The 22,883-nt window shown below is 37.5% G+C and overlaps 1 protein-coding gene across 1 annotated transcript in view; it reads right to left on the bottom strand.

Moving 5' to 3' along the window:
- Window positions 1-22,883, bottom strand: part of CNTNAP2 (contactin associated protein 2) — a 1,817,652-nt gene that overhangs the window by 1,187,219 nt on the left and 607,550 nt on the right. The window contains exon 3 of the mRNA XM_036328432.1: window positions 15,411-15,604. Within this exon, the coding sequence (XP_036184325.1) occupies window positions 15,411-15,604 (194 nt within the window). The remainder of the gene's footprint in view (window positions 1-15,410; window positions 15,605-22,883) is intronic.

A 22,883-nucleotide genomic window follows, 5' to 3' on the forward strand; every position in this document is an offset into this window, starting at 1 on the left:
GTACTGTGTCAGCATTTTGGTCTTTTTTTTTCTGAAGTTTTCCTCTGATATGTAAATGCAAAACCCATGTAGCTTTCAAGAGTTCATTCTTAGAGAGGCATCTTCAAAATATAGTTTTCTCTCAATGTTGGCTTCTCCCTAGTTTTCCAAATGTATAAAGGTTGAAAGGCACTTATGCAGGCGTGTACAACATTATATAAAATAAATAATGTACAACAAAATATATCCAAAGGAGAGGAATATTAAGCAATAAGTTTCAAGTACCATAATAAAAATGTCAAAAACTAGATTATGCTATTAATAAACATGACTACCTTGAGCAGATGATATTTTTAAATATGGGGTAGTTAACAATTTTAAAAATAGATCACTTTATGTGAATGAATCTGAGTTGGTAGGGAAAGTAGAAAATATTTATACCTAATTACAGAAAAATGTAAATATAACTCTATTTCTCACTGAGGCATGTTCTTTTTGATATCTGAACAGAATAAATGAATGCAGGAAGTTTATAGATTATACTTGTCTGAAAACTCTTTCCAGAGAATAGTAAGTATCCTTCCATCAAGAGAAAGCTAACCAATGTAGATCTCAGGGATTTTTCCAGAACAAGATCCATTTTCTTGATTTATTTTCTTCAGTCTCAGCCCATAGTGCCTCTTCCAACAGATGTTTTTAAAATATTAAATTGTTCAAAGCTAATTTCATCTGTCTTATTTCTCTCCACTTTCAAATTCACTCTGATGGACTGCCTCCTGCTCACTCACCCTGGGGATCAAGCCCACAACCTGAGCACGTTTCCTGACCGGAAAGCAAACCATGACTTCCTGGTTCAGAGGTGGAAGCTCAACCACTGAGCAATACCGGCTAACCACCTTAATTAATTTTATGCTCAACTTGTCCAGATATAGCCAATATAAATTTTTTCTAGCTGGATCTTGTATCCTTTATGTCATTACTTATCATTTCTGTCTTTTTTTCTAATATGAATAGATGTTTCAAACTTAAGTTATACCTTACTTGACCAAAACCTAATATAATTTTTCCAAGCAGATCTGATTCCTTTCAGTGGATAATGATATTAGTAACTAAGGTCTGCACTAGGTATGTTCATTGCTACTGGAATGTCTTTGTTTCTAGACTCAGTTAATAGGCAGAGGCAGGAAATAAATAAAATAAATAAATAAATAAATTGTGTTTAATATATGTGTAACTTTATATACACATGCACATATTGACATACAAATACTTTTAATGAGCGTCCATCTTGTTTTTACCTATTCCCTATATATTTCTTACTTTCTTCATAGTAAGAACCAAGGCTCCTGACATTATCAACACATTTACTCATTTGTTCTATATATTATATATTTAAATATTTTCAAAATTGCTTCAACAATATATATACATATTTTTTCATTGCTTTTCCTTTCATAAAAGTTAACAGACAATAAATGATCTTTGCATTTTTCTTTTTGCATTTAACAAAATATCCAGGAAATCTACCCCACACCAATTCACAGAGCTACTTCTCAGTGTTCTTTATAAGCTGCAGGGTATCCATTTGCATATATAGCCTAGTTTATTCAACCAATCTCCAGTACTTGGTCACATGAGTAGGTTCCAATATTTTGTCAACACAAATAATGTTGTGTTGAATAAACTGTGCATATGTGTTTTCACACTATTAAGCTGTGTCTTTAGGGTAAATTCCTAGAAGCTTAACGGTTGGGCTGAAGAATAAATACATTTATAATTGTTATGTGAGCTCTCTACTCATATTTTTGCCCATGTTCTATGTTTCCTCAATTTTAATTGGGGGACACTTTAGACATGGAAACATTCTCTATCATACATACATGACAATGGTAAGAATAATATTGAATGAAATTTGATAAGTTTAGTAGTTCATCTTGCAAGTAAGGAAAACAATCTAGGTTTTGCTCTGGATTGGTGTAACTGTTGGTCCCTATGCAAGTGAGCTGCATAATTTATATGTGCTCATCTGTTTTCAAGACAGACGCAATGTGAGTCAGACATGGTGTTTCCTTAGAAATGCTATCTTCATTAGCAAGTAATAGATGGTGGTATACTAGCGATCCATATGTTAAGTGTGAATAGAGCCCCATATAAGCATATAAACGTTGAACTTACAAAAACACTGAAATAATTCCCCTACATGTTGTGAGTAGGCTTTTAAGGTCCTTTGCTAAGTCCTCTGGTTATTCCCTTTCCCTGGCCCACTGCTGTTCTCCTGCAAATATTTTTAGTATTAGAGAGCAATTCTAATAATAAGTTTCCTTCAGTTCCTCCTCCCTCAGAGCTGGACCTTCATTTCAAGTCTAATTATACTGTCTTCTAAGACTTATTGTTGAATTTTAATATAGTCAGAGAAAAGTACACATCAACATACAGCTTGATGATCTCCTCACATGTAACAAGCACCTGACTCAAGAAACAAACAATGATCCACACCCTCAAAGCCTTCCTCAGTGTTCCCTTCCAGCCACCACCCTCCCACAGAGAAAATCATCATCCCACACTGGTTTTGCCTATTGCATTTTGTACAAATGAAAACAGAATATACACTCTTTTGTGCCCTGTATCTTCCTGCTGAATACATTTCACAACCTCTACCACCATCCTGCCACTTGGCCTTGATGAGATCAGAAGCCCGTCTATGTTGTAACTGACCCAGCATCCAGCATTTGGCATTAGCTTTTTGACATTTCACTCGGCATCCCCAAGCTGCCACCAGGTCTGAGGGGAGAAGAGCTGCTTCCCTGGCCAGCATTCCCCGCTTCTCTCCTTCCTCCTTCCTGCTGCAACCTCTGCTACATTTTCTCCCCTGTTCGAACCCTGAGCTTTCCCCCGAATGCCATTTCAACACTTTAACTTCTCCTTTCAATAGATGTAAGTGTACGCAACATTTGTCAGTAGGCATTAGCCACATATAAATCAAGAATAAACATTATTATTTTTTAAATGTGCACCCAATTATTATTACATATCCCCATGTCCGCTAAATCCCATAACTCTGTCAATCCGTTAACAAACATTTACTAAGCACATTCGATGCATAAGGCACTGTCCTAGTGGTTGAGACCCAACCTTTTAACAAGACAAATAAACCCTTCTGAGAACTTACATGTAATCACCCACTGTTACCTCTTCTTAAATCTGGTATAATGGAGAAAGCAAAGACTTTGGGGACAAAGAAATCAGGGATCAAACTTGGTCTATCGTCCTTCAGGATCTTGTCACAGTATTTGACAGAGAGCACTTATCAGGTAGGTCCTGGATGAATGGTAGTATTACCAGTGGAGTTTGAACTTAGTCGAACTAACACCCATGCACTGCAATTGTATCAGTGGAAAAATAGAAGTGATTCTATTAAATATGCACATATTTTATATAACTTGGGGGAAGAGTAATGGTTATTTTTAGTAAGAGTTGAGTGTGCAGGCGTGTGTGTATTTTATTTCATTATCAGTTAACACAGTGGTTCTCAACCTGTGGGTCATGACCACCCTGCATATCAGATATTTACATTATGATTCATATCAGTAGCAACAGTACAGTTATAAAGTAGCAACGAAAATAATTTTATGGTTGGGTCACAACATGAGGAACTGTATTTAAAGGGCCAAAAGGTTGAGAACCACTGAGTTAACACAACTCCAAACAAAAAATAATTATCTGAATTATTACTCTTCAGTCTTTGACTTTAAAATTTTGACTTTAAAATTAGTCTTTAGTCTTTGACTTTATAATTTTAAAAACAACAACAACATTGACATTACTGCTTATTTCAGGAAAAGATAATATGCAATATTCCTATCCCTATTCCAAGAATTAAACTGTCAATTATAAATATTTAATCCTACACTGACCTTTTTATTTAATACTAGAGGCCCGGTGCACAAAATTCATGCATGGGGGAGGAGGGTGTCCCTCATCCCAGCCTGCACCTCTCCAATCTGGGACATCCCTCTCACAATCCGGGACTCCTGGCTCCCAACCACTTACCTGCCTACTTGCCTGATTGCCCCTAACCACTTCTGCCTGCCAGCCTGATCACTCCCTAACCACTCCCCTGCCAGCCTGACTGACACCTAACAGCTTCCCTGCCGACCTGATCACTCTCAACTGCCCTCCCCTGCCAGCCCAATTGCCCACAACTTCCCTCCCCTGATGGCCTGGTTGCCCCCAACTACCCTCCCCTGCCGGCCATCTTGTGGCTGTGGGCACCGCCATCTTTGAGGGTTGGCAGTGAATTAGCATATTCCCTTCTTATTGGCTGTGGGTGCCGCCATCTTTGTGCTGGTGTGAGGGTCAATTAGCATATCCCCTCTTTATTAGATAGGATGTCATGTGACAAATCCACTATATATGCCTTTTGGCACCAGAATCACAAAATCCTTTCAAAGAAACTGGGAACCTGTGTATTTGTTTCGCTCTGTTATCAAACACTGGTTTGTGCCTGGCTGAATGTAAACAGCCTGAATAACTTCATGATAAAATCTCCGTCTTTTTCTGTGGCTCTCAGGCTATCACACACAGCTCTATTTTCCAATTTGTATACTATAACAAAGCTGAACAATACACAAGCAGGACAGTCACTGTGAGAATGGCATGAACAATTGTGCCTGCTAAATGCATAGGATGAATAATGCCTTTGCCATGGGCAACTCAGCTTTCATATAGGAGATGGTGGGATCGTGTTTCCTAACCTTCCCTGAAGAATACTGTGAGGGCTCAAGAATGAAACCTGCCTGTCTTCAAAAATAGATTCCATTATAGCCCAAATGAATTAGCAATTAAATCTCAAGATCCAATAGGACTAAGCTGTTTTATCTTTGAGTCCTTGAGAGAGCTTTCTTTGAGTCTCTGAGAGAGCTCTTTTCTTAGGACAGAAGAAATGTCTACAATAGTTTAGAATACAAGTTCTCTAGAATCCCTTTTTTAATAAGTAACATATCTCCAGGAATGAGATGATGTTCATAGTGCCAAATGGTGTAATTTAGAGTAAACTGCTATGTGAGATTTGAAAGTTGGCATTTTTGAAAGGCCAAATAGTTTTCACGGGATGGAGTGAGGGGTTGATTTTAAAAACACATATTTGGCTCATTTGTTGCCCAAGAAATATAATTATGGAAGTGTTTCATTGTGGCCTTGCTCATAAATAAATGAATTCAGAGGGTCGTATGTAATTAGTTATCAACAAACCTCTCATGGTTTGACCCAGGCATAATTCCTGAGTTCATGAGGAGCTATATACAATTCCTCTTAGAAGCTATTGTCTTTCTTATAAGACCAGTACATATTCTTTATAATGTACACAACACTGCCACCACCATAGTGGTAGTAATTAGATTTTAATGCTATAACTTTATAAAGTACTTTCTAGTACTTAGGTACTATGTGGTGAATTATATCCAACTAAAATTCATATGTTGAGGTCCAAACTCCAACATATGTTGGGTACCTCACAATGTTCTTATTTGGAAATAGGGCCACTGCATATTATAAGTAGTTAGAATGAGGTCACACTGGGGGACACTGGTATCTTTACAAAAAGGATGTATGATATATATGTCACACTATTACCTATATGGGCAGCACATTATATTTAAAATGTGGTGGTCACCACGTTTCCTGTAGACTGTGAAAGGGAGAGCTGAGGGGAGAAATAATGGTGAAGGCCACAGGCTAATTAATGAGGAAGTCCTGGTTTTAAATCCCAGCTCCACTGTTAATTCACCACGTACTCCAAGGAATGTACTACCTCCTCTAATCCTTAATTTCTGCATCTATAGAATGGACTTCATCATCATCATCATCATCCACATTATTACATTTATGTTGTTTTGAAGATTAAATGAGATAAAGTATATTGAACACATAATGAACCCTATGTAAGTGCTGGCTGCCTGATATTATTTGTCATTTGGTCCAGGGAAAGTTTCTCAAGTGTTCTGCTCCATCCCAGGACTGAGTTTTCATAGACTCCACTACAGCTTCATATTAATTCATGCCAATGTCAATTACAGTAGACCCACTGTCTCATCAAAGCATGTCAGTGAAATTCATGGGAGAAATGCAGAAGTGTGTCTCAAATAATCTTTCCATTTGGGAGCATGATATAATTTTCCTAGCAGCTGAAGTCTCTGCTTTATTCCTTTCCTAGGCCCCTGAAAGGGCACTGCGGGAAATGGAGTGAACCATTCAGACAGGCTATCCAAAGGACATCTTTTTACCAGGATGATAATACAGAATATAATTAAGCTAGTAGATTCAAGCGAACTAAATTTATTTGCTGAGACATTTTAACATTCTATTAGTTCTTTCTCAAAGTCAACATGGACTAAATTAGTTACTTGGCTAAATTGTGTGTATAAGTGAAATATAATGTGGAGCTATCTTCACAGTCACATGACGCATAAGCATACGGAAAATTGCACAAGATTACCAGGCTTTTGTTTACAGTTATGATCCTCAAATTAGATTTTGTTATTCTTAAGGACAGATCTATCAGCTCTTTGCTTGATGTCATTAAACACTAATGTGGTTCAGTGTTCACTGTTACTAAGGATTGGAGCAGCGTTTTGATATCTGAAGTCTAGCACCTGAGCCTGCACTATCTTGTCCTGTAAGTATTGTGTATGCAATCGAATTGCTTTCATTTAGTCGAAATAAGCAAGTAGTCATTATAGTATTCTTGCTAAACCAAGAATAAAACAAAACAAGTATTTGGCTCCATATTGAGTCCTGGGGTCAGTAAACCTGAATGTGTGCCTTGGATTTAAGTAACATCATGTCTCTCAGCTTCCGCCCATTTACCTTCAGAATGAGGTACTTCAATTCAATTGTACACTCTTAAACATTTATTATGTGCTTGACAGTGAACTCTGTACTGGGAGTATTACAGAGATGGGCCCTCAAAGAAGGCACAAACTCCAACACCCTTCCAAAGTTGGATATTCACATGGTATAACTTAAACGTTACTGATTCAAAAGATATGATTGCAAAATTTTAAAGAAAGGTCAGATTTTTATCTATAGGTTTGTAATAAAGAACTTGGGAAAGACCGGATTATTTATAGTGTCTCATTATCCATTCCTACCTATTTAAATAGAAGATTCCTTTGAGGGCATGACATACTGCTTCTCTTCTCTGTATGGCCAACTCTTCACCTACTTAGCAACAATACTTAGCTCTTCAAGAAGCCTTTGCTGACCATGACCTTCAACCACTCTGAATGAGGCCTTTTTTGTGTGTGTTCCCAGAACAGCCAGTGCAAAGCTCTATCCATTAGGATACATATAGACCTACACTGTAATTTAAATTTGTATACTTAGCATTGCCACTCTATTTTTTACCTCTGAAGGCAGTCATTGTGTTGATCTTCAACACTCAATAATTGGTAGCTGCTCAGTGAGTGCCTGTTTGTCAGTTTATTCTCTTTTCCATAAATTGGTGTGCAATTTGCACTGTGAATTTTTAAATTCTAATTTTTCTACTCCTGTGTTTTGGTTTGTAGACACAAAGGGCAATTCTCATTCATCTTTCCTGTGAGAGCTCTTCAAATATTGAGAACAAATTCTATCTTTAACATGTATATGAATCATCTGTAAATATTGTTAAAATGCAGATTCTTATTTGAAAAGTATGGGTGGGTCTCTGAAGTTCTGCATTGCTAACAAGCTCCAGGCGATGCTGATGCTACTGGTCCACAGACATGCTTTGAGTATCTGACATTCAGAGGGGCCTCTCACTCTGTCTGCAGACTGTCTACTTGCTTGGCTAACCAGCATATTGCCTGCCCCCCCCCCATCCCTGCCCCTTATCTGCAGTTTCACTTTCTTGGGTTTCAGCTACCCACAGCTGTGGTTTGAAAATTTAAATTTAAAAAATCCACAAATAGCCCAGCTGGCATGGCACAGTGGTTGAGCTCCTACCTATGAACCAGGAGGTCATGGTTTGATTACAGGTCAGGGCACCTGCCCAGGTTGCAGGCTCGATTCCCAGTGGCAGGTATGCAGGAGGCAGCAGATCAATGATTCTCTTTCATTACTGATGTTTCCATCTCTCTCTCCCTCTCCCTTCCTGTCTGAAATCAATAAAAATATATTTTTTAAAATTTCCCCAAAAAAACAATTCTTAAGTTTTAACCTGTGCACTCTTCCAAGTAGCATGATAAAATCTCACACCCTCCCAGTTCCATCTTGCCCAGAATGTGAACTATCCAGACACAATTTATACTGTTATGCATGGGACTCCATGTGACAGTGAATGGGATCATGACTCAAATGTCATAAATTAGGTTAGCATTCCCAATTATACTTAGAAACAAGTTAATAGTCATTTCAGGCTAAGAGGCACAGTTGTAATTCAACACATATGCCAATGCGTTAGTACAGAAAAGCTATTGTAAAGTGAAAGTAGCAGACTATTTTGAATTTTGAAGGACAGAGCCAATGCAATATACTATAGCAATGCATCTGGAAGTCTCACTTTTATCAAATATAATAATTGAGTGGTTAATAGGTGTCAGGCATTTTTCTAAACTCTTCACGTAATTCAATGCCTGTAATCTCTATTGAGGGCGGTACCATTGCAGTGTAGTAAGGACCGTTATTAGTTGCATTGGACAGATGAGGAAACTTAGACACAGAAAGCTTAAGGAATCTGCCGAAAGTTACACAGATCTATGTGAAGGAAGTTTGATGATGGGCCTCCCTCTTAGTCTGATTCCAGAGTGCACCTCAGAGCTGTTCCTTTCATTGCTCTCAGGGGCCATGGCCACACAACATACTGGTTTCTCCTGCTCTAAATTCCCCCAGTCAGGCGTACTAATATTCCTCCAACTTCCACTAAGCTACCACTTGAGCAGAGACATGCATCTTACATGGGGTAATTAATATTTTATTCAAAATATTGGTAGGAACCTATCTATCAAGACTCCATAAAAATTGCATTCACCTGAAGTCATTTAGCCACATGCCACCTAAACCCAACCTTGCTCTAGTAAGAATATTAGCATCTCCATTATTTGACTCCAGAGTAAAATAAGCAACTAAAGACATCATTATTCGTATTCAGAGCCCTTCTCTTTCCAGAGAGCTTGCCAAGCAATCAAATATACTTAACATTTTAGAACAAGGATTTCATACATCCTACTTTGTCTCAGATGAAAATTGCACTAAACTGTGGACAATTATATACTATGTTTTATTGCCTCTAATAAATCTTATAATATACACTTAATCATTTTCCTTTACTTAACAGTGTATGCCAACAATATATTCTCTATTATTAATAACATCTAATTTTTATAGTCTAAATTTTTGGTAAAAAGCAAATACATAGCCATGTTGTTGAGAATGGTTCTATTTATTTGTATATGTGTAGAATATTAAATGTTTCACAAATTGGCACAAGACATAGTCTCATGATCTCTTAAAATGAGACTCTCACAATACAAATGTGCATTTAGGAAGGTGATCAAAATTCACTAGTAGAGGCATTACAGTATATGCAAAAGGATCTGCAATATCCTCTCAACTTATTAAAATTCATGAGAATTTTAAAATATCACCCAGCCTGAGAATGGTGTAAACAGAAAAATCTATTTCAGAGAAATAAAAAGCTTACAATAAATTCACCTTGAAAATGGTTTTCTCCTATACAAATCCCAAAGTTTTTACCCCATTTATGCCAACAGTCATGTTAGAAAGGGTTTAATGCAGATAACTCTGATGTGTTTTATTTCTCAATAAGCTACTAGTGTTGATAAAATTATTTCAAATGTGCCTGCCGGGTGCTTTCCCCGATGACTGATGGCAGCCACAGTGCAGTTGTATACATAAACAAGCAAAGAAAATTCCCATCAATTTCCGAAAAAGTGTTACATCAGTATCCTAAGTGAAGTCAAAGATGTTATTATCTGATGGCAGATATATGACCAAGACACCGGGATGGAGGTCTTCCCTAATTTCACATGCAGGAAAAATTTCTAGATCTGTTTGAAAGAATCTCCATATACTATTGAACTGTGAAACAGTGATGCTTCACCTTTATAACTGGAACATATTTGTAAGTGATTTGGAAAATTAGTGCAACCACTACAACAAATGGTTGAAAGGATAGGACAGAATAATCCTTTCATTTTAAACAATATCCTCTTACATGGCTCATTGGACATATGGGCATCAGTAGGTAACAGATAATTTGTTACAAGCACTGCAGTGGCACTTGGCTCAGAGCTGGGTCTGCCCGCTGCCATGCCTCCCAAGCCCAGCCTATACTCACTGCCCACCAGTAGCCACTTTATTTGTTAAGTGGAAAATATGCCACAATTTTTCCACATTACAACTCCTACTTTAAGTCATGTTTCTTTCATCTGAAATATTCTCAGTTATTTTCAATCAAGAAGAAGAGTAAAAGGTAAGGAAAGAAAGGGACTAAAAAAAATCTGAAAATTATCATGAGAGACTATTCTCACTGAAAAATACTGCCCTGGTTTTGCAGAATGCTTCTAAGACAGGCAATTCATAACACATATGTTGCTAAATCTTTGTAGTTTGCAAAACTTCTTTACTTACACAATCTCATTTAAATCTCCCAATAGGTGTTATTCCTATTTCTCTGATTAGGAACTTGAGACACAGAGTGACTTCTCTGAGTTTATAAACCAAATCAATGAAACTAGATACTTGAATTCAGACTTTTAAATGCCTACCTTGGCTTTCACTTGCCAAACACCTGGTTATAGAGGCTAATCTAGAAAGATATTTGGGGAACTTTTATTATGCAAATATTGATTGATTGGATCTTTGGTTAAGAATAAAGTGGAGTTCACACTGCTCCAATTACTAATATTTAGAAAATCAAAGAAATTACTAAATTAATCTGTTAACTACCACTTGATTTTCAGATTTTTAAATGTTTCAAATTTACTAAAATCAATTAAGTTTTATGTATGTGTGTGCATGAGTGTATAGAAAGCATATGAGAGACAAAGAGATCTAGGTTTATCACATATCTATCAAATTAATGCTCCATCTAACATTGCTTAGAGAATATGAACTTATATATTCCTATATTATTCATGAGTATCTAACCATGTTATTAAGTATAATAAAATAGTTCTGTGGGATTCTATCTAATACATTCAGTGGTCATGATCACAGTCTGATATGTGCCTACCATTAACAAAGGGATCAAAATTGCTTTAAAAATAATTAGGAATACATAAACATTTTATCATCTTTTAAGAAAAAATTAAAAGAAAAATATGTTTAAATTACAGACAAATTTTTACGATGTTACTAAGGTAGGCATTTAGACAGACATTAGCAGAGCAAGGATGATGGCCCAGGTACAGAAGGTCACCAGGACAGAAAGCCCTGGATACCTAGCAATGGGCAAAACTCGAAAAATAAGGACCTCACCCCCAAAGTAACCTTTGCTCCCCTAGCATATCGCTGGTCATGCAGTTTAGACCCCCTGACCTTCCATATCACTGGTCATGTGATTTGGACCCTCCCTGACCTTTCTTCCCCTGGCATGTGGCTAGTCATGCAGGTTTGATGCCCTTAGAGGGGGAATGACAAAGGGGGCCAAAAAACAGTCCTTAAGCATTAAGTGTGCAGGACAATGAGATTCTGACCTGCATCAAATGCATCTTGGCCTCAGTTGTCTCTCAGCTCCAGGCCCAGAAAAGCAGCAAAACCAGACAAACAAGGCCATGACTGACACCAGGACCAGCTGTATTGACTATGATGCCCCGCTCCCTCCCACCCCTCCCCTCCCAGGGCTGGTCAATCAGTGGAGACCATGACCCTGAAAGGACACACATGAAAAGCTGATGATTGTTCTATTGAGATCCTCCCTTGGGACCTCCCCTAAAATCCCCAGCCTTAAATACCCTCAAAGGAGGACCCAGAGTGGCTCTCCCTCCTGGGAGCAGGACCTGGCCTTGCCTTTCTCCTCTCCCTCCCACTCTTCTTCCCTCCAGGGCATTACCTCTACCTTTCTTTCTCCTAAGCTCCAAGTGCCCCTTCTTTTGCTCTTGTAACTTGTTTCCTGAGCCCATTCCTTCTACAGTTCACTTCTACCTCTGGGACTTTCTAAATAAACTTTCTCTTATCGTTTTAGTCTTGGCTCTGAATTCTTTCTTAGCCAGAACTCAAGTACTGAGGTTACTGAACTGATGTCCCGTCTGACCCCAACAGTCTAATACCCAGTGCCATTCTTGCTGCCAACATTACTAGTCTAGAAAATAGTAGCTAAATAATAGTTGGATTAAAATAAAATCCAATATTAGTTATCATTTTTAATAAACTTAAACCAAAGTGTATTTTTGTTGAGATTTGTAAATGCTAAATTTTAATGATTTAATTCGTGTTAAAACATTTACTATAAAGTCCTCAATAATATTTAGAAAACAATGAATGTTGTCTTTTAGAATACATCATAATGATTAAAACATTTCTGTCACTGATTATTAAAAGTAATATAATTTTTTATATTGCCAAGAGTCCTTGTCATCTTGGAAGATTTTACCCTACTCAGCCCTTTGACTGTATGTCTCTGTGTTTAGCACAGGATTATGCCTAACTGCTTAGAACCTGATACATGAATTAAAGCTCAGATATTGCTGCATTTTAGCAGCCATTTTCATTATTACCTGAACACAGTATGATAGGAGAGTATTGATACTCTCTCAATTGTGAAATGAAAACTTTACAAAAACAGAAATGGGAAAGATACTTTGGAGTCTGTCTTATAGTCCCTCTAATACTTTTATCAACATGCTAATCTGATTTTAGATTAAAATCCTTAGAGAGTTAGAAAATAATGAGTGTTTTATAGGAAGAGCTTGTGATCTGAACCTGTCTACCCTCAGTTGATTGGTCTGTTGGGTGGCTGTTCACTTGGTGTGTGTCTCTCTCTCTCTCTCTCTCTCTCTCTCTCTCTCTCTCTCTCTCTCTATCTCTACTAAACTTTAAAAAATTCCCTTTCTAATTTTTCTACTCTACTATTGCTTTTCACAATAAAATTTCTCTACCCACAGGCCAAAATTCAGTCTAAGATATGGTTCTCAGTGGTGGCTGTATATTAGCATGACCTGGGGAGCTTTAAAATCCCAGTGTCCAGGTTGTACCTTAGACCAACTAAATCCAACATCTGGAGATGGTACCCAACATCCCTGTGTTTCAAAACTTTTTAGGTTATTCCATTGTGCATCTAGGGTTGAAAACCACTTTAAAAATAATAAATAAATTATGCTTGAGACTTTGAATTATCTTGAGATGAAAACTTTGAACAAAGAGACATTTTCCCCACTAGTTGCCTCCTACAACTTACACATCCAAATATACATACAAATGTTCTTGCAAAACAATCATGGCTTGATAGAAGTTATTTCGAAAGGACTACTCCAGCATCACATTTTATTTTTCAGGACATTATATCCTTAGTTCACATAACAGTTACTATCATTGGATACTGCTGTGGAAATGACCATCTACCCAAGACAGTGTAACTGCAGAACCAGCTCAAACTATCCTATTTCTAACAAGATACTGAGTTGCTTTTCAGAGATAATACTCCAAAACCACAAGTCATGCAGCCAAAAGCATGAGCAGAAGAGAGAAATTTGACCTCCAGTTGCACGGGAACCAGTCTTTTTCCCTGCACAGAACCCTTTCTGCTGTCCAGAAAGATGAGGTGCTGAAGCCCCTTCCCATCCTATCTAATAATAGACAAAGATTGAAATTAACCATACCTTCCCTACACTTCCCATTGCAAATTAACTGCCAAGAAAGATGGTGGTTAACTGCCAACAAAGATGGCGGTTAATTTGCATATGTAGGCACAATGCTGGGAGGCGAAAGGGGAAGGATGGGAAGAAGCCGCCTGCCACTGATCGTGATCAGAAACTCAGGCGGCAGCCAAGAGCCGGGTGGCCGGGCCAAGGTGGCCCTGCCCCCCGGCCCGTGATTGGAAAACCGGGAGAGCTGGCCACCTTTGCCCGCCCCCTGCCAGTGATCGGAGAAGCCAGGCAATCGCGTCTCCCACAGTGACGCAGGCCAGGACCCAGGAGGCACAGCAGCTGGTCTTGCCTTGTGGCCAGGGAACTGCCCATCAGCGAGTCCAGGGCTGCAAGGCAAGGCCCGCCCCCAGAAGGCCCAGCAGCAGGTCTTGCCTTGCAGCCAGGGAACCTGTCTCTCCTTCCCTTCCTCTCACTCTAAAATCAACTTAAAAATAAATAAATACACTTATATTTAAAAAAATTCATCAGCTATTCATTGCAAAAGTTTTAGCAAACTTGGAATGATGGGGAACTTGCATAAGGGTTTCTAAAAGAAAAAAAAAAACTATTATTGCAATTGGCAGCTCTTTTTATTATTATTGATTTTTGGAGAGAGAGGAGAGGGAGAGAAACATTGACCAATTGCCTCCCAAAAAACACTCTCACCAGGGATCAAACCTGCAACCTTTTGGTGTGAGATGATGCTAAAAAAATGTTTAGGGAAGGAATGCTCAGTATTGTGTCTAGTGCTCCAGAGCTATGGCCGGTCTTCCATTTTCTTCTATTTTAAAAGAAAACCATACGTGTACCTTACCTTTCTCTTCATATATAAATGGTCAGTAAATATTGGGTAGAGTTTCATCTAAACAACCCAGGTTGAAGTAAAATAGAAAATGGGACGAGCTTCCAGCAGGAAGTGATCGGCTCTGCCCAGCACTCATCAGCAGGTTAAGTCACTCCATTGGCCATAGACCTTTTCACATGAAGATATTGATGAAATATCTTCAATAGAAACAGTCTGAGGCAAGTAAAAGTGAGTGGGAGTAAAAATTGGAAACCTAAGTCAGGAAAAAAAATTTTTTTCATTGTATTTGTTAACTCATGGTTCAGGATTTGGAAACAATTTGTACCATTTCAGGTAGGTCCTCCAGATAAAAATATAGTAACTCAAAATACAGTGTTTAAAGAAATTATAGTGTTCTATCATCTTTAAGTTATTTACCCAATAATTATTATTTTTTTTAATTTCAACACAGTTTTATTGGGAGGTGTTGTTTGCCTAGAAATACACTAGAACTTGGGGAAGAGGATACATTCACTTTGAAAGATTAGATTTTTCCCACCACTATGAGAAAGGCATGGTGCAGGGTGAGCACACAGCAGTGTGGATCTATATTCCCACCTCCTTGTCCTTTGTTTGCATTTCTTTCTCATTTAGCAAGTGCCAGAGAATAATAACACAAAGACAAGAAAAAAAAAATCCACAAGTTCAACCTCCAACCAGGCCACACCAGGGCAGAGAGGGTCAAGGGTCACACATCTGCAACTTTGTCAACTGTGTGTCTTTGCTTTCCCACAGTGACTCACCCAGATATTCCCATCCTGATGATAAGGTTTCCAGTTCCTCCCCGTGTCACTGTAGAGCATGCGGTATTGGGTCACCCAGTCTGAGCTGCTGTATCTTCCTTGGGTTGCAATGGCACTGATCTGCTTCCGATTGCCAAAGTCAACCTGAAGCCATTGATAATGGTCACTGTCAGATGGAGACCATCCCCCGGCACCTGAACAAAGTAGAGACAAAAGGGGAGAATAGATATTTAAAGTTAAACTTCTATAATTGACAATGGATTATTTTTCGTCTTATAGTGGGCCTTGTCAGCGCTGTATTTCACACAGAGATTATGAAATGTCCTTTACAGATGCCACTGGGACTTCCACTAATATTCTTCCAGCTGGGTTACAGTGATGCTCCAACCTCTTTATGGTATAATTATGTGCTCATTTTCTCCTGAGCAAATGTCTTCATAATTCCTCAATTAGATCTTATTAGTACATGTCAAAGTCTAATTGGCTGAGGGTTGATCAATTTACCATGAATTCTTCAACTCAAAATCACTAGGAAAAATATGACAATCTATTAATTCTTCACACAAGGTTTTATCTTTTAGTAGATTATAAATGTAACAAAACATAATTATACACAACTCTAAAATATATTTTGCTGTCAAAAGGTCAGAGTTCAAAGAACACTCGTTCTTAAGATGAGGCATAGTGTTACATTAAGCCCCTGTACTCATAAGAACTAAGTTAGTAAATCAGGCAATATGTTCACTAAATCTTAAGAAATATATAACCTATGACTCTTAATAATCACATTTCTAGGAATATAATTCGAGTTGCTAAATGAAATGAAATTCTTTTGGCAAAATATAATAAATACTTGGTAAATAGTAAGAATGCAAAAATATTTACTAGAAAAATGGCACTAATATAGAACAAAAAGGCTCCTAATTTATACCACTATGTAAAATAACTGTGGTTGCACATAAATACATTACAGAAAATGTGGCATAATGCTTGGTACTAACAGGCAACATAATTTTTTGAGTGAGTTTGGCTGCTAATGTGAGAAAATAAGAGAAAAATATTTAATCCGTTATCCAATTCAGAGTACACCAAAATATATGCATCATTTTCAAATAAGGAATTTAAAGGCTGAAAATAAATTTATTCAATGACGACCATGCTAATAAAATCATTTTGTAAATCATCACAGATAGGTCATTCATTTAATGATGTTTATATGGATTATTTTTGCTTTCAGCAATGATAGAATAGCTCTCCCACCACAAAAATTCACAAACCTGACAAAGTGTATATTAAAATTACCCTTTTTGGAGATTGGACAACAGTCAGTGCAGGACCCTGATCCACGAGAGAAGATAAACAAGTGAGGTGAGCACTGCCAGCCCCTGGCTTTCTGCCTGGTTCATCTTCTGGATCACAGCACATGAGGGAGTATTCCAAATAGAAACAGCAGCATCACTGAGAAGGAGACAAATCAGAAGCATAGCTTCTGAGGACAGAGTTCCAGAGAGAGGCAGCTGTGCCAAGAAAGAGCCCTGAGAAGCTGCACAGGACCACCAATGAATCTCTACAGCTCCAACTCTGGATGAAAACTGAGCTGTGTATTTGAAAACAACCTTCCTCAAGACCACCTGGAGGGAGTTTTTCAAATGAGCAACCAGAGGATGCCCAGGGCTGAGATTAGGTTGATTTCAGATGAGACAAGATTGAGCAAATTTGTTGAACAACCCTAGGTTTCAGTAGAGATCTCAGAAAGGGATTAGAAGAAGTTAGCCCTAAAATACAGGCTACGCTGCACACATCTGAACAAAGGTTGGTAACTAGCCTGAAGAAAGATCAACCTTACCCACAAATAAGTAAGTCCTTGCTTAAACAAAACTCAACACTCCATTAGGAAGGCCATGGAAGTTTAGAAACTCAACAACATAGCATTTATAATGCCCAGTCGAAAAATTTTATAAAATACTAGACCTTTTAGGAAGCAGCAAAATAATGACTTATTACCAGAAAAAAGTCAGTCAATAGAAATTGACTAAAAAATGACAGAGATGATAAAATTAGCAGACCAGGACTTTAAAACAGAGATTATAAATTAGTGCTATTTATAAAAAGATAATATACAAATATTGAAGACACAAACATAAAATCTTAATGGAGAAAAGAAAGAACAAAAATCAAAAGCATGAAAGTTTTTGGACTAAAAAATACATCTGAAATAAAACTTTTAATGGATGGACTTAACAGCAGATTAGAAGTTGAGGGGGAAAAAAACACTTTAGTGTACTTGAATATAGGGTCACATAAACCTTTCAAATTGAAGCTCAGAAAAGTCTAAAAAATGAACAGTACTCCACTAACTTATAGGATAATATTGTGTCCTAACAGTCATGCAAATGGAATACTAAAAGCAGAGAAAGTAGAAATTAGGAAGAAAAATATTCATTTGAAGAAATAATGGTTGAAAAATATAAACCCAGATACATGAGAAATTTACCAGATTCCAAAAAGATAAATAAAAGAAAAACACACCAAGACACCTCATAATCAATTGGTAACACAAACAAACAAAAACAATGCTAATGAGAACATCTTGAAAGTAAGAAGAAGGCAATAACATCTCAGCAAAAACAATTCAGGCTGAAAGACAATGAAACAGCATATCTGAGGTGATGAAAACAAAAGTAAAAGGGAAGCTGCCAACAAAAAGCTCTATATCCAGCCAAAATATCCTTTAAAATGAAAGCAACATAATGATATTTAGGACAAAAGCTGAGCAAATTCATCACCAGTAAATATGTACTATAAGAAATGGAAGTTTTCCAGCTCCAAGGTTAAATTATTGTATTGAAACTCATACTAGTACCAGTATATCCATGAAGAAACATGCTGAACATGGTAAATATGTACATAAGTATAAAATATTTGGTCATGTTTTTAAATTTCTCAAAAAGATAATTGAGTGTTTAAAATACAAGCAGTAACAATGAATTAGAGATGTAGAAATAAAATGTATGACTATAATAGCACAAAGGATAAAAGGCAAGGAAAATATATACTGTATTGAGTTTCTGACATTTGAAGTGACATATTATTCCATGGTTGTGAACGCTGGATCAAGGGCCAGCAAACTTTCTTTGTAAAAGGTTAAGTACTGAATGTTTTAGGCTCTGCATCTGTTATACCACATCTGTTACAAGTAGTAAACTCTGCTGCTGTAGCATGAAGTCGTAGGTAATACAGTAAACTCTCCATTTTACAGACCTGGATTTAACGGGCTTCAGATTTAATGGGTAACATCTCCGGTCTGAATGTCATATGTGAAAATTAACACTCTGTTAATTTTAAAATCCTTTTAAGCAAAATTTGCTTATAATTAAATTAATAGGTTATTTTTGTTATTAATTCACTGTTATTTTTAACAAATTTTAGTGGATAGGCTGTATGTTGGAAAAAACACTGTAGCAATTTATTTATAGTAAATAAATATTACATATTTACAACTATAGTCTACATATTTTAATCCAAGAGTCATCACTCATAAGCAAAGTTCGGGAGATGATTAGCATGTGATCACACAGCTCTCGTGGTACCTGGTTCTGTTGTCCCTCGGCATGACTTTTTGCAGCAGTTTTAACACGCGCAGGCCAGTGTTTCCATGTGCACTAAGCCAAGCCCCAGCCATTTGTTTACTCTGGGCGACGGGTGAATGCATGCATTCACTAGACTTACTCAGTATAACTTTAAAATACAGTAATACATATAGAAAACTATTCTGTGAAATTAAACTTTTCATACATACTTTTTTTTTTTAATTAACTTTTTCTTAAATATATTCCATTGATTTTTCACAGAGAGGAAGGGAGAGGGACAGAGAGTCAGAAACATCAGTGAGAGAGAAACATCGTTTCAGCTGCCTCCTTCCCACCCCCCACTGGGGATGTACCCGCAATCAAGGCACATGCCTTTGGCTGGAATCGAACCCGGGACCCCCTAGTCCGCCGGCCAATGCTCCATCCACTGAGCCAAACCGGCTGGGGTTTCATACATACTTTTGATTACACAAACATGCCTACATAAGTAAAAACAGGTAAACTAATTTGTCAATTTTTTAAAACAGGCATTCAGAAAACCTACTTTATTATCTAATGGGCTTGCAGCTTTAATGGACACCCCCTCACCCAAATTAGTCTGTTATATTGAGTTTGTACTATACATAATCAAAAGGTCAATAAAACTGGGAAAATACTGATTCTCTTTGAAGTATCAGCATGTTCCCTGAAAATAACACCTCCTGTGGTAGAGGCTGTGATGTGCCACTGAGGTCTGCCTTTATGACTGAGGACTTGGTGCCTCTGTAATTCCATGTTGACAGAGACACTAGTTAGCTGTAATTCCTCTTCAGGAATGTCCAGAACTAAAAAGAGGGATTTACCCAAGGCCATGTACCTTCTTGGGGTTGTACAGATGCAATGACTGCTTGACCGGGGATTGTAGAGGTCCAGGCCCCTCGCTCCAACTTGGGAAAACTCCCTGCAGAATTGGTTGAAACCTCCTTTGAGACTGCATTGCATCTCGACCTCTCCCCCTGCCTATTTCCTCTTCATCCCCTTCCCTTCCACAGGTCTCATCCACCTAACATTCCCTAATAAAGTCCTATGTGTTAGTCTCCATCTCAGAATTTGTGTTCTGGAAAGTGCAGTCTGCAAAACCTCCTTGGAACCACTTTCCTGAAAATCTGCTCACTAGTGATATGAAGTAATTGTCTCTGCTTTCTACTTTGTGTGTTATTTGCATGTGTATTTTTTCCCATTGTAGTATCTAGTATTACCTAGGGTAACATATCATCCACATGCAGACTTCACCTACAATTCTGTAAAATTTTGGAGGAGCAGTAAATTTTTCAGATAACAATGTACCCAGTCATCAAGAGATTATAAATATATTTTCCTATCTGTTGGATATTTTGTTCCAAACTTAGGAGAAATTCTATATATAATTGTGTATAAAGGCTATTGATGTGTTACAAAAGCAACAAGGTGGTTTGGCCATTGAAGTAAACAAGCAATTATTATGTGAGGGAAGAGAAAGTATATTCAACTGATCATTGAAATTTAGACTATTTCCTCTAATTAGTCCTGCAAAGAATATCGCAGAATACATTTCCTTATATTACCTATTTTTTGGTGCATTACAATTTTTCAATAAGGAGGCAATTAACATAAACTAGTTAATCCCATTAATCTCATCACCTTAAAAGAATAGAACTTATTGAGAACTTTAAGAGAAGCAAAAATCTGAAACGAGTAAAAATATATGTTAAAACGTATTCCTTCGCAGAAGGATATGTGGAGAGAATAGTGATTAACTTCAAGGGGAGGGCAAATGTCAGGCTTGCATGAGGAACATAGTGGAAAGATGGATAAAAAGTTTCCTGTTTCTCTTTGATCTATCAAGCAATGTAATTTGGGGAAGTTGATTACTTTGTTCATTTGGGTTGTGACATGTATAACCTCTATCAATCCAAGGATTAGGAATGATAACCCTTTCATGACAAAAAAAAACAACACACACACACACACAAAAAAAAACCCTCAGGAAAATGGCACACAGCAGAGCAGAAGTTGCTCCTCAAGATGGCATGGAGAGTGCAACAGGGCAAACACGTTCCCTGTGGATATTGTTTTAGCTCAAAGGGAAAAAATGGAAAGTCAAAGAGGAGGCAGAAGAGGAGGAGATTTTAAATAGTCATAAACTCTTAGTTTCTGAGACTTAAGAATAACTGTCTAGAACCAACAGAACAAAAAATATCTTTATTCTTTATTGTTCAAAGTATTCAGATGTCCCCTTTTCTCCCCACGGAAACCCTCCACCCCATCCCCAGGCCTTCACTGCACTATTATCTGTGTCCATAGGTTATGCATACATGTATATAAATTATTTGGTTAATTTCTTCCTGCCAGGCCCCTTCCCTCTGAGACCCCTTAGTCTGTTCCACGCTTCTACGTCTTTGGATCTATTTTGTTCATCAGGTTATTTTGTTCACTAGATTCTACATATGAGTGAGATCATGTGATACTTGTCTTTCTCTGACTGGCTTATGTGACTTAATGCAATACTCTATTTCCTAAACAGTAGGGCTGTTGTTGCCTCCCTCCTATTCTCTCCTGTGTTAATCACTCTTTTTCTCTCTCTCCCATTGCTTGCCTTCCAACACCCTCCCTTCCTTCCCCCCTCTTCTTTTTTTCTCTCTCTCTCATACACACACCCCTCCTCCCCCATGAATGTGTGTGTGTGCATATGTGTGAGTGTGGATTGTGTGTATGTGAACCATAAAGATACACAGTGTTCATATTCTAGATATTCACTCTACTGGGGTTACTTGAGTGATAAATTAAAATAAAGAATCTAGAGAAATGAATGAAACTTGCACTCAAAACTTAGTGATAGCTTATAATTATGATAGCCATTTCTGTTTTGTAAATTAGTATATCTGAGAGAAAAAAGGGAGCTTAGTGGTGGGTGGTTCAGGAGAGAGCATTTAGTTTCTTTTCTGGTGATAAATGGTTCCTGAATAGACATGATGCCTAAGTGGGTGGTTGTAACATCACTAGAGATTATAAGCCTGGAGTCTAATTTTCTTTAAAGGTAGAAAAACATTTCAATTAAGTACAGAACTATCTTTAATAACTAGCTGACATTTATGTATCAGATGAAAAGAATAAATTGAAAAGGAGACTTTCAGGCAAGATAGCATTATGACTTTAGGCTTAGAGGCCTCCTTCTGGTCTAAATACACAGTATTTTTAGATAAAATAGATAAAAAGAAAATTGAAAAAAAAATAGCAAGATTCAAAAATAAGATAAACATTTCCATGCACAAGAAAGGCAATAAAAATGCAAACAATGAGTAGGCCCGAAGCTGAGGCCTGCTGGAATTGGGGTCTGGGGACACACAGAGAAAGTGGGACACTTGGTTTCTTTCTTTCTTTCTTTTTTCTCATAGAATGACTAAAATATTTTATTTATTTTTATTTTTTTAATTGTTTTATTGCTTAAACTCGGTTTCTGAGGGTCATCAATAAAAGTAAATCTCCTATGTGTCAGACAAAGGAAGTATGTGCCAGGGCTGAAAACCCAGACTAGCCCAGGACTATGCTGCTTGTGGAAAGAAAACAGCTGCTCACTGATTCAGAAATATGAGACTATGCCCAAAGAAGATGGAAAGCATAGCTGAGCCAAGGAAAGGCTCCTCCTGGCTTGGTGACTAGACCTGTGATTCCCTAATAACACTGCCAGGCAAAGGCACAGGTTGTCATGTGGACTGTATTTCTGGACCAGAGATCTGGGAAGCTGAGTAGAGAAAATCACAAATAACATAGTCAAAAGATCAATGCAAATGAACTCCAGATATAATAGCAATTGAGGACCAGTGGAAATAAACATTTTAAGTTCTCAGATATATAAATAAGTAAT

This window comes from Myotis myotis, unplaced genomic scaffold, assembly GCF_014108235.1.
Source record: "Myotis myotis isolate mMyoMyo1 unplaced genomic scaffold, mMyoMyo1.p scaffold_m19_p_11, whole genome shotgun sequence".
NCBI lineage: Eukaryota > Metazoa > Chordata > Mammalia > Chiroptera > Vespertilionidae > Myotis > Myotis myotis.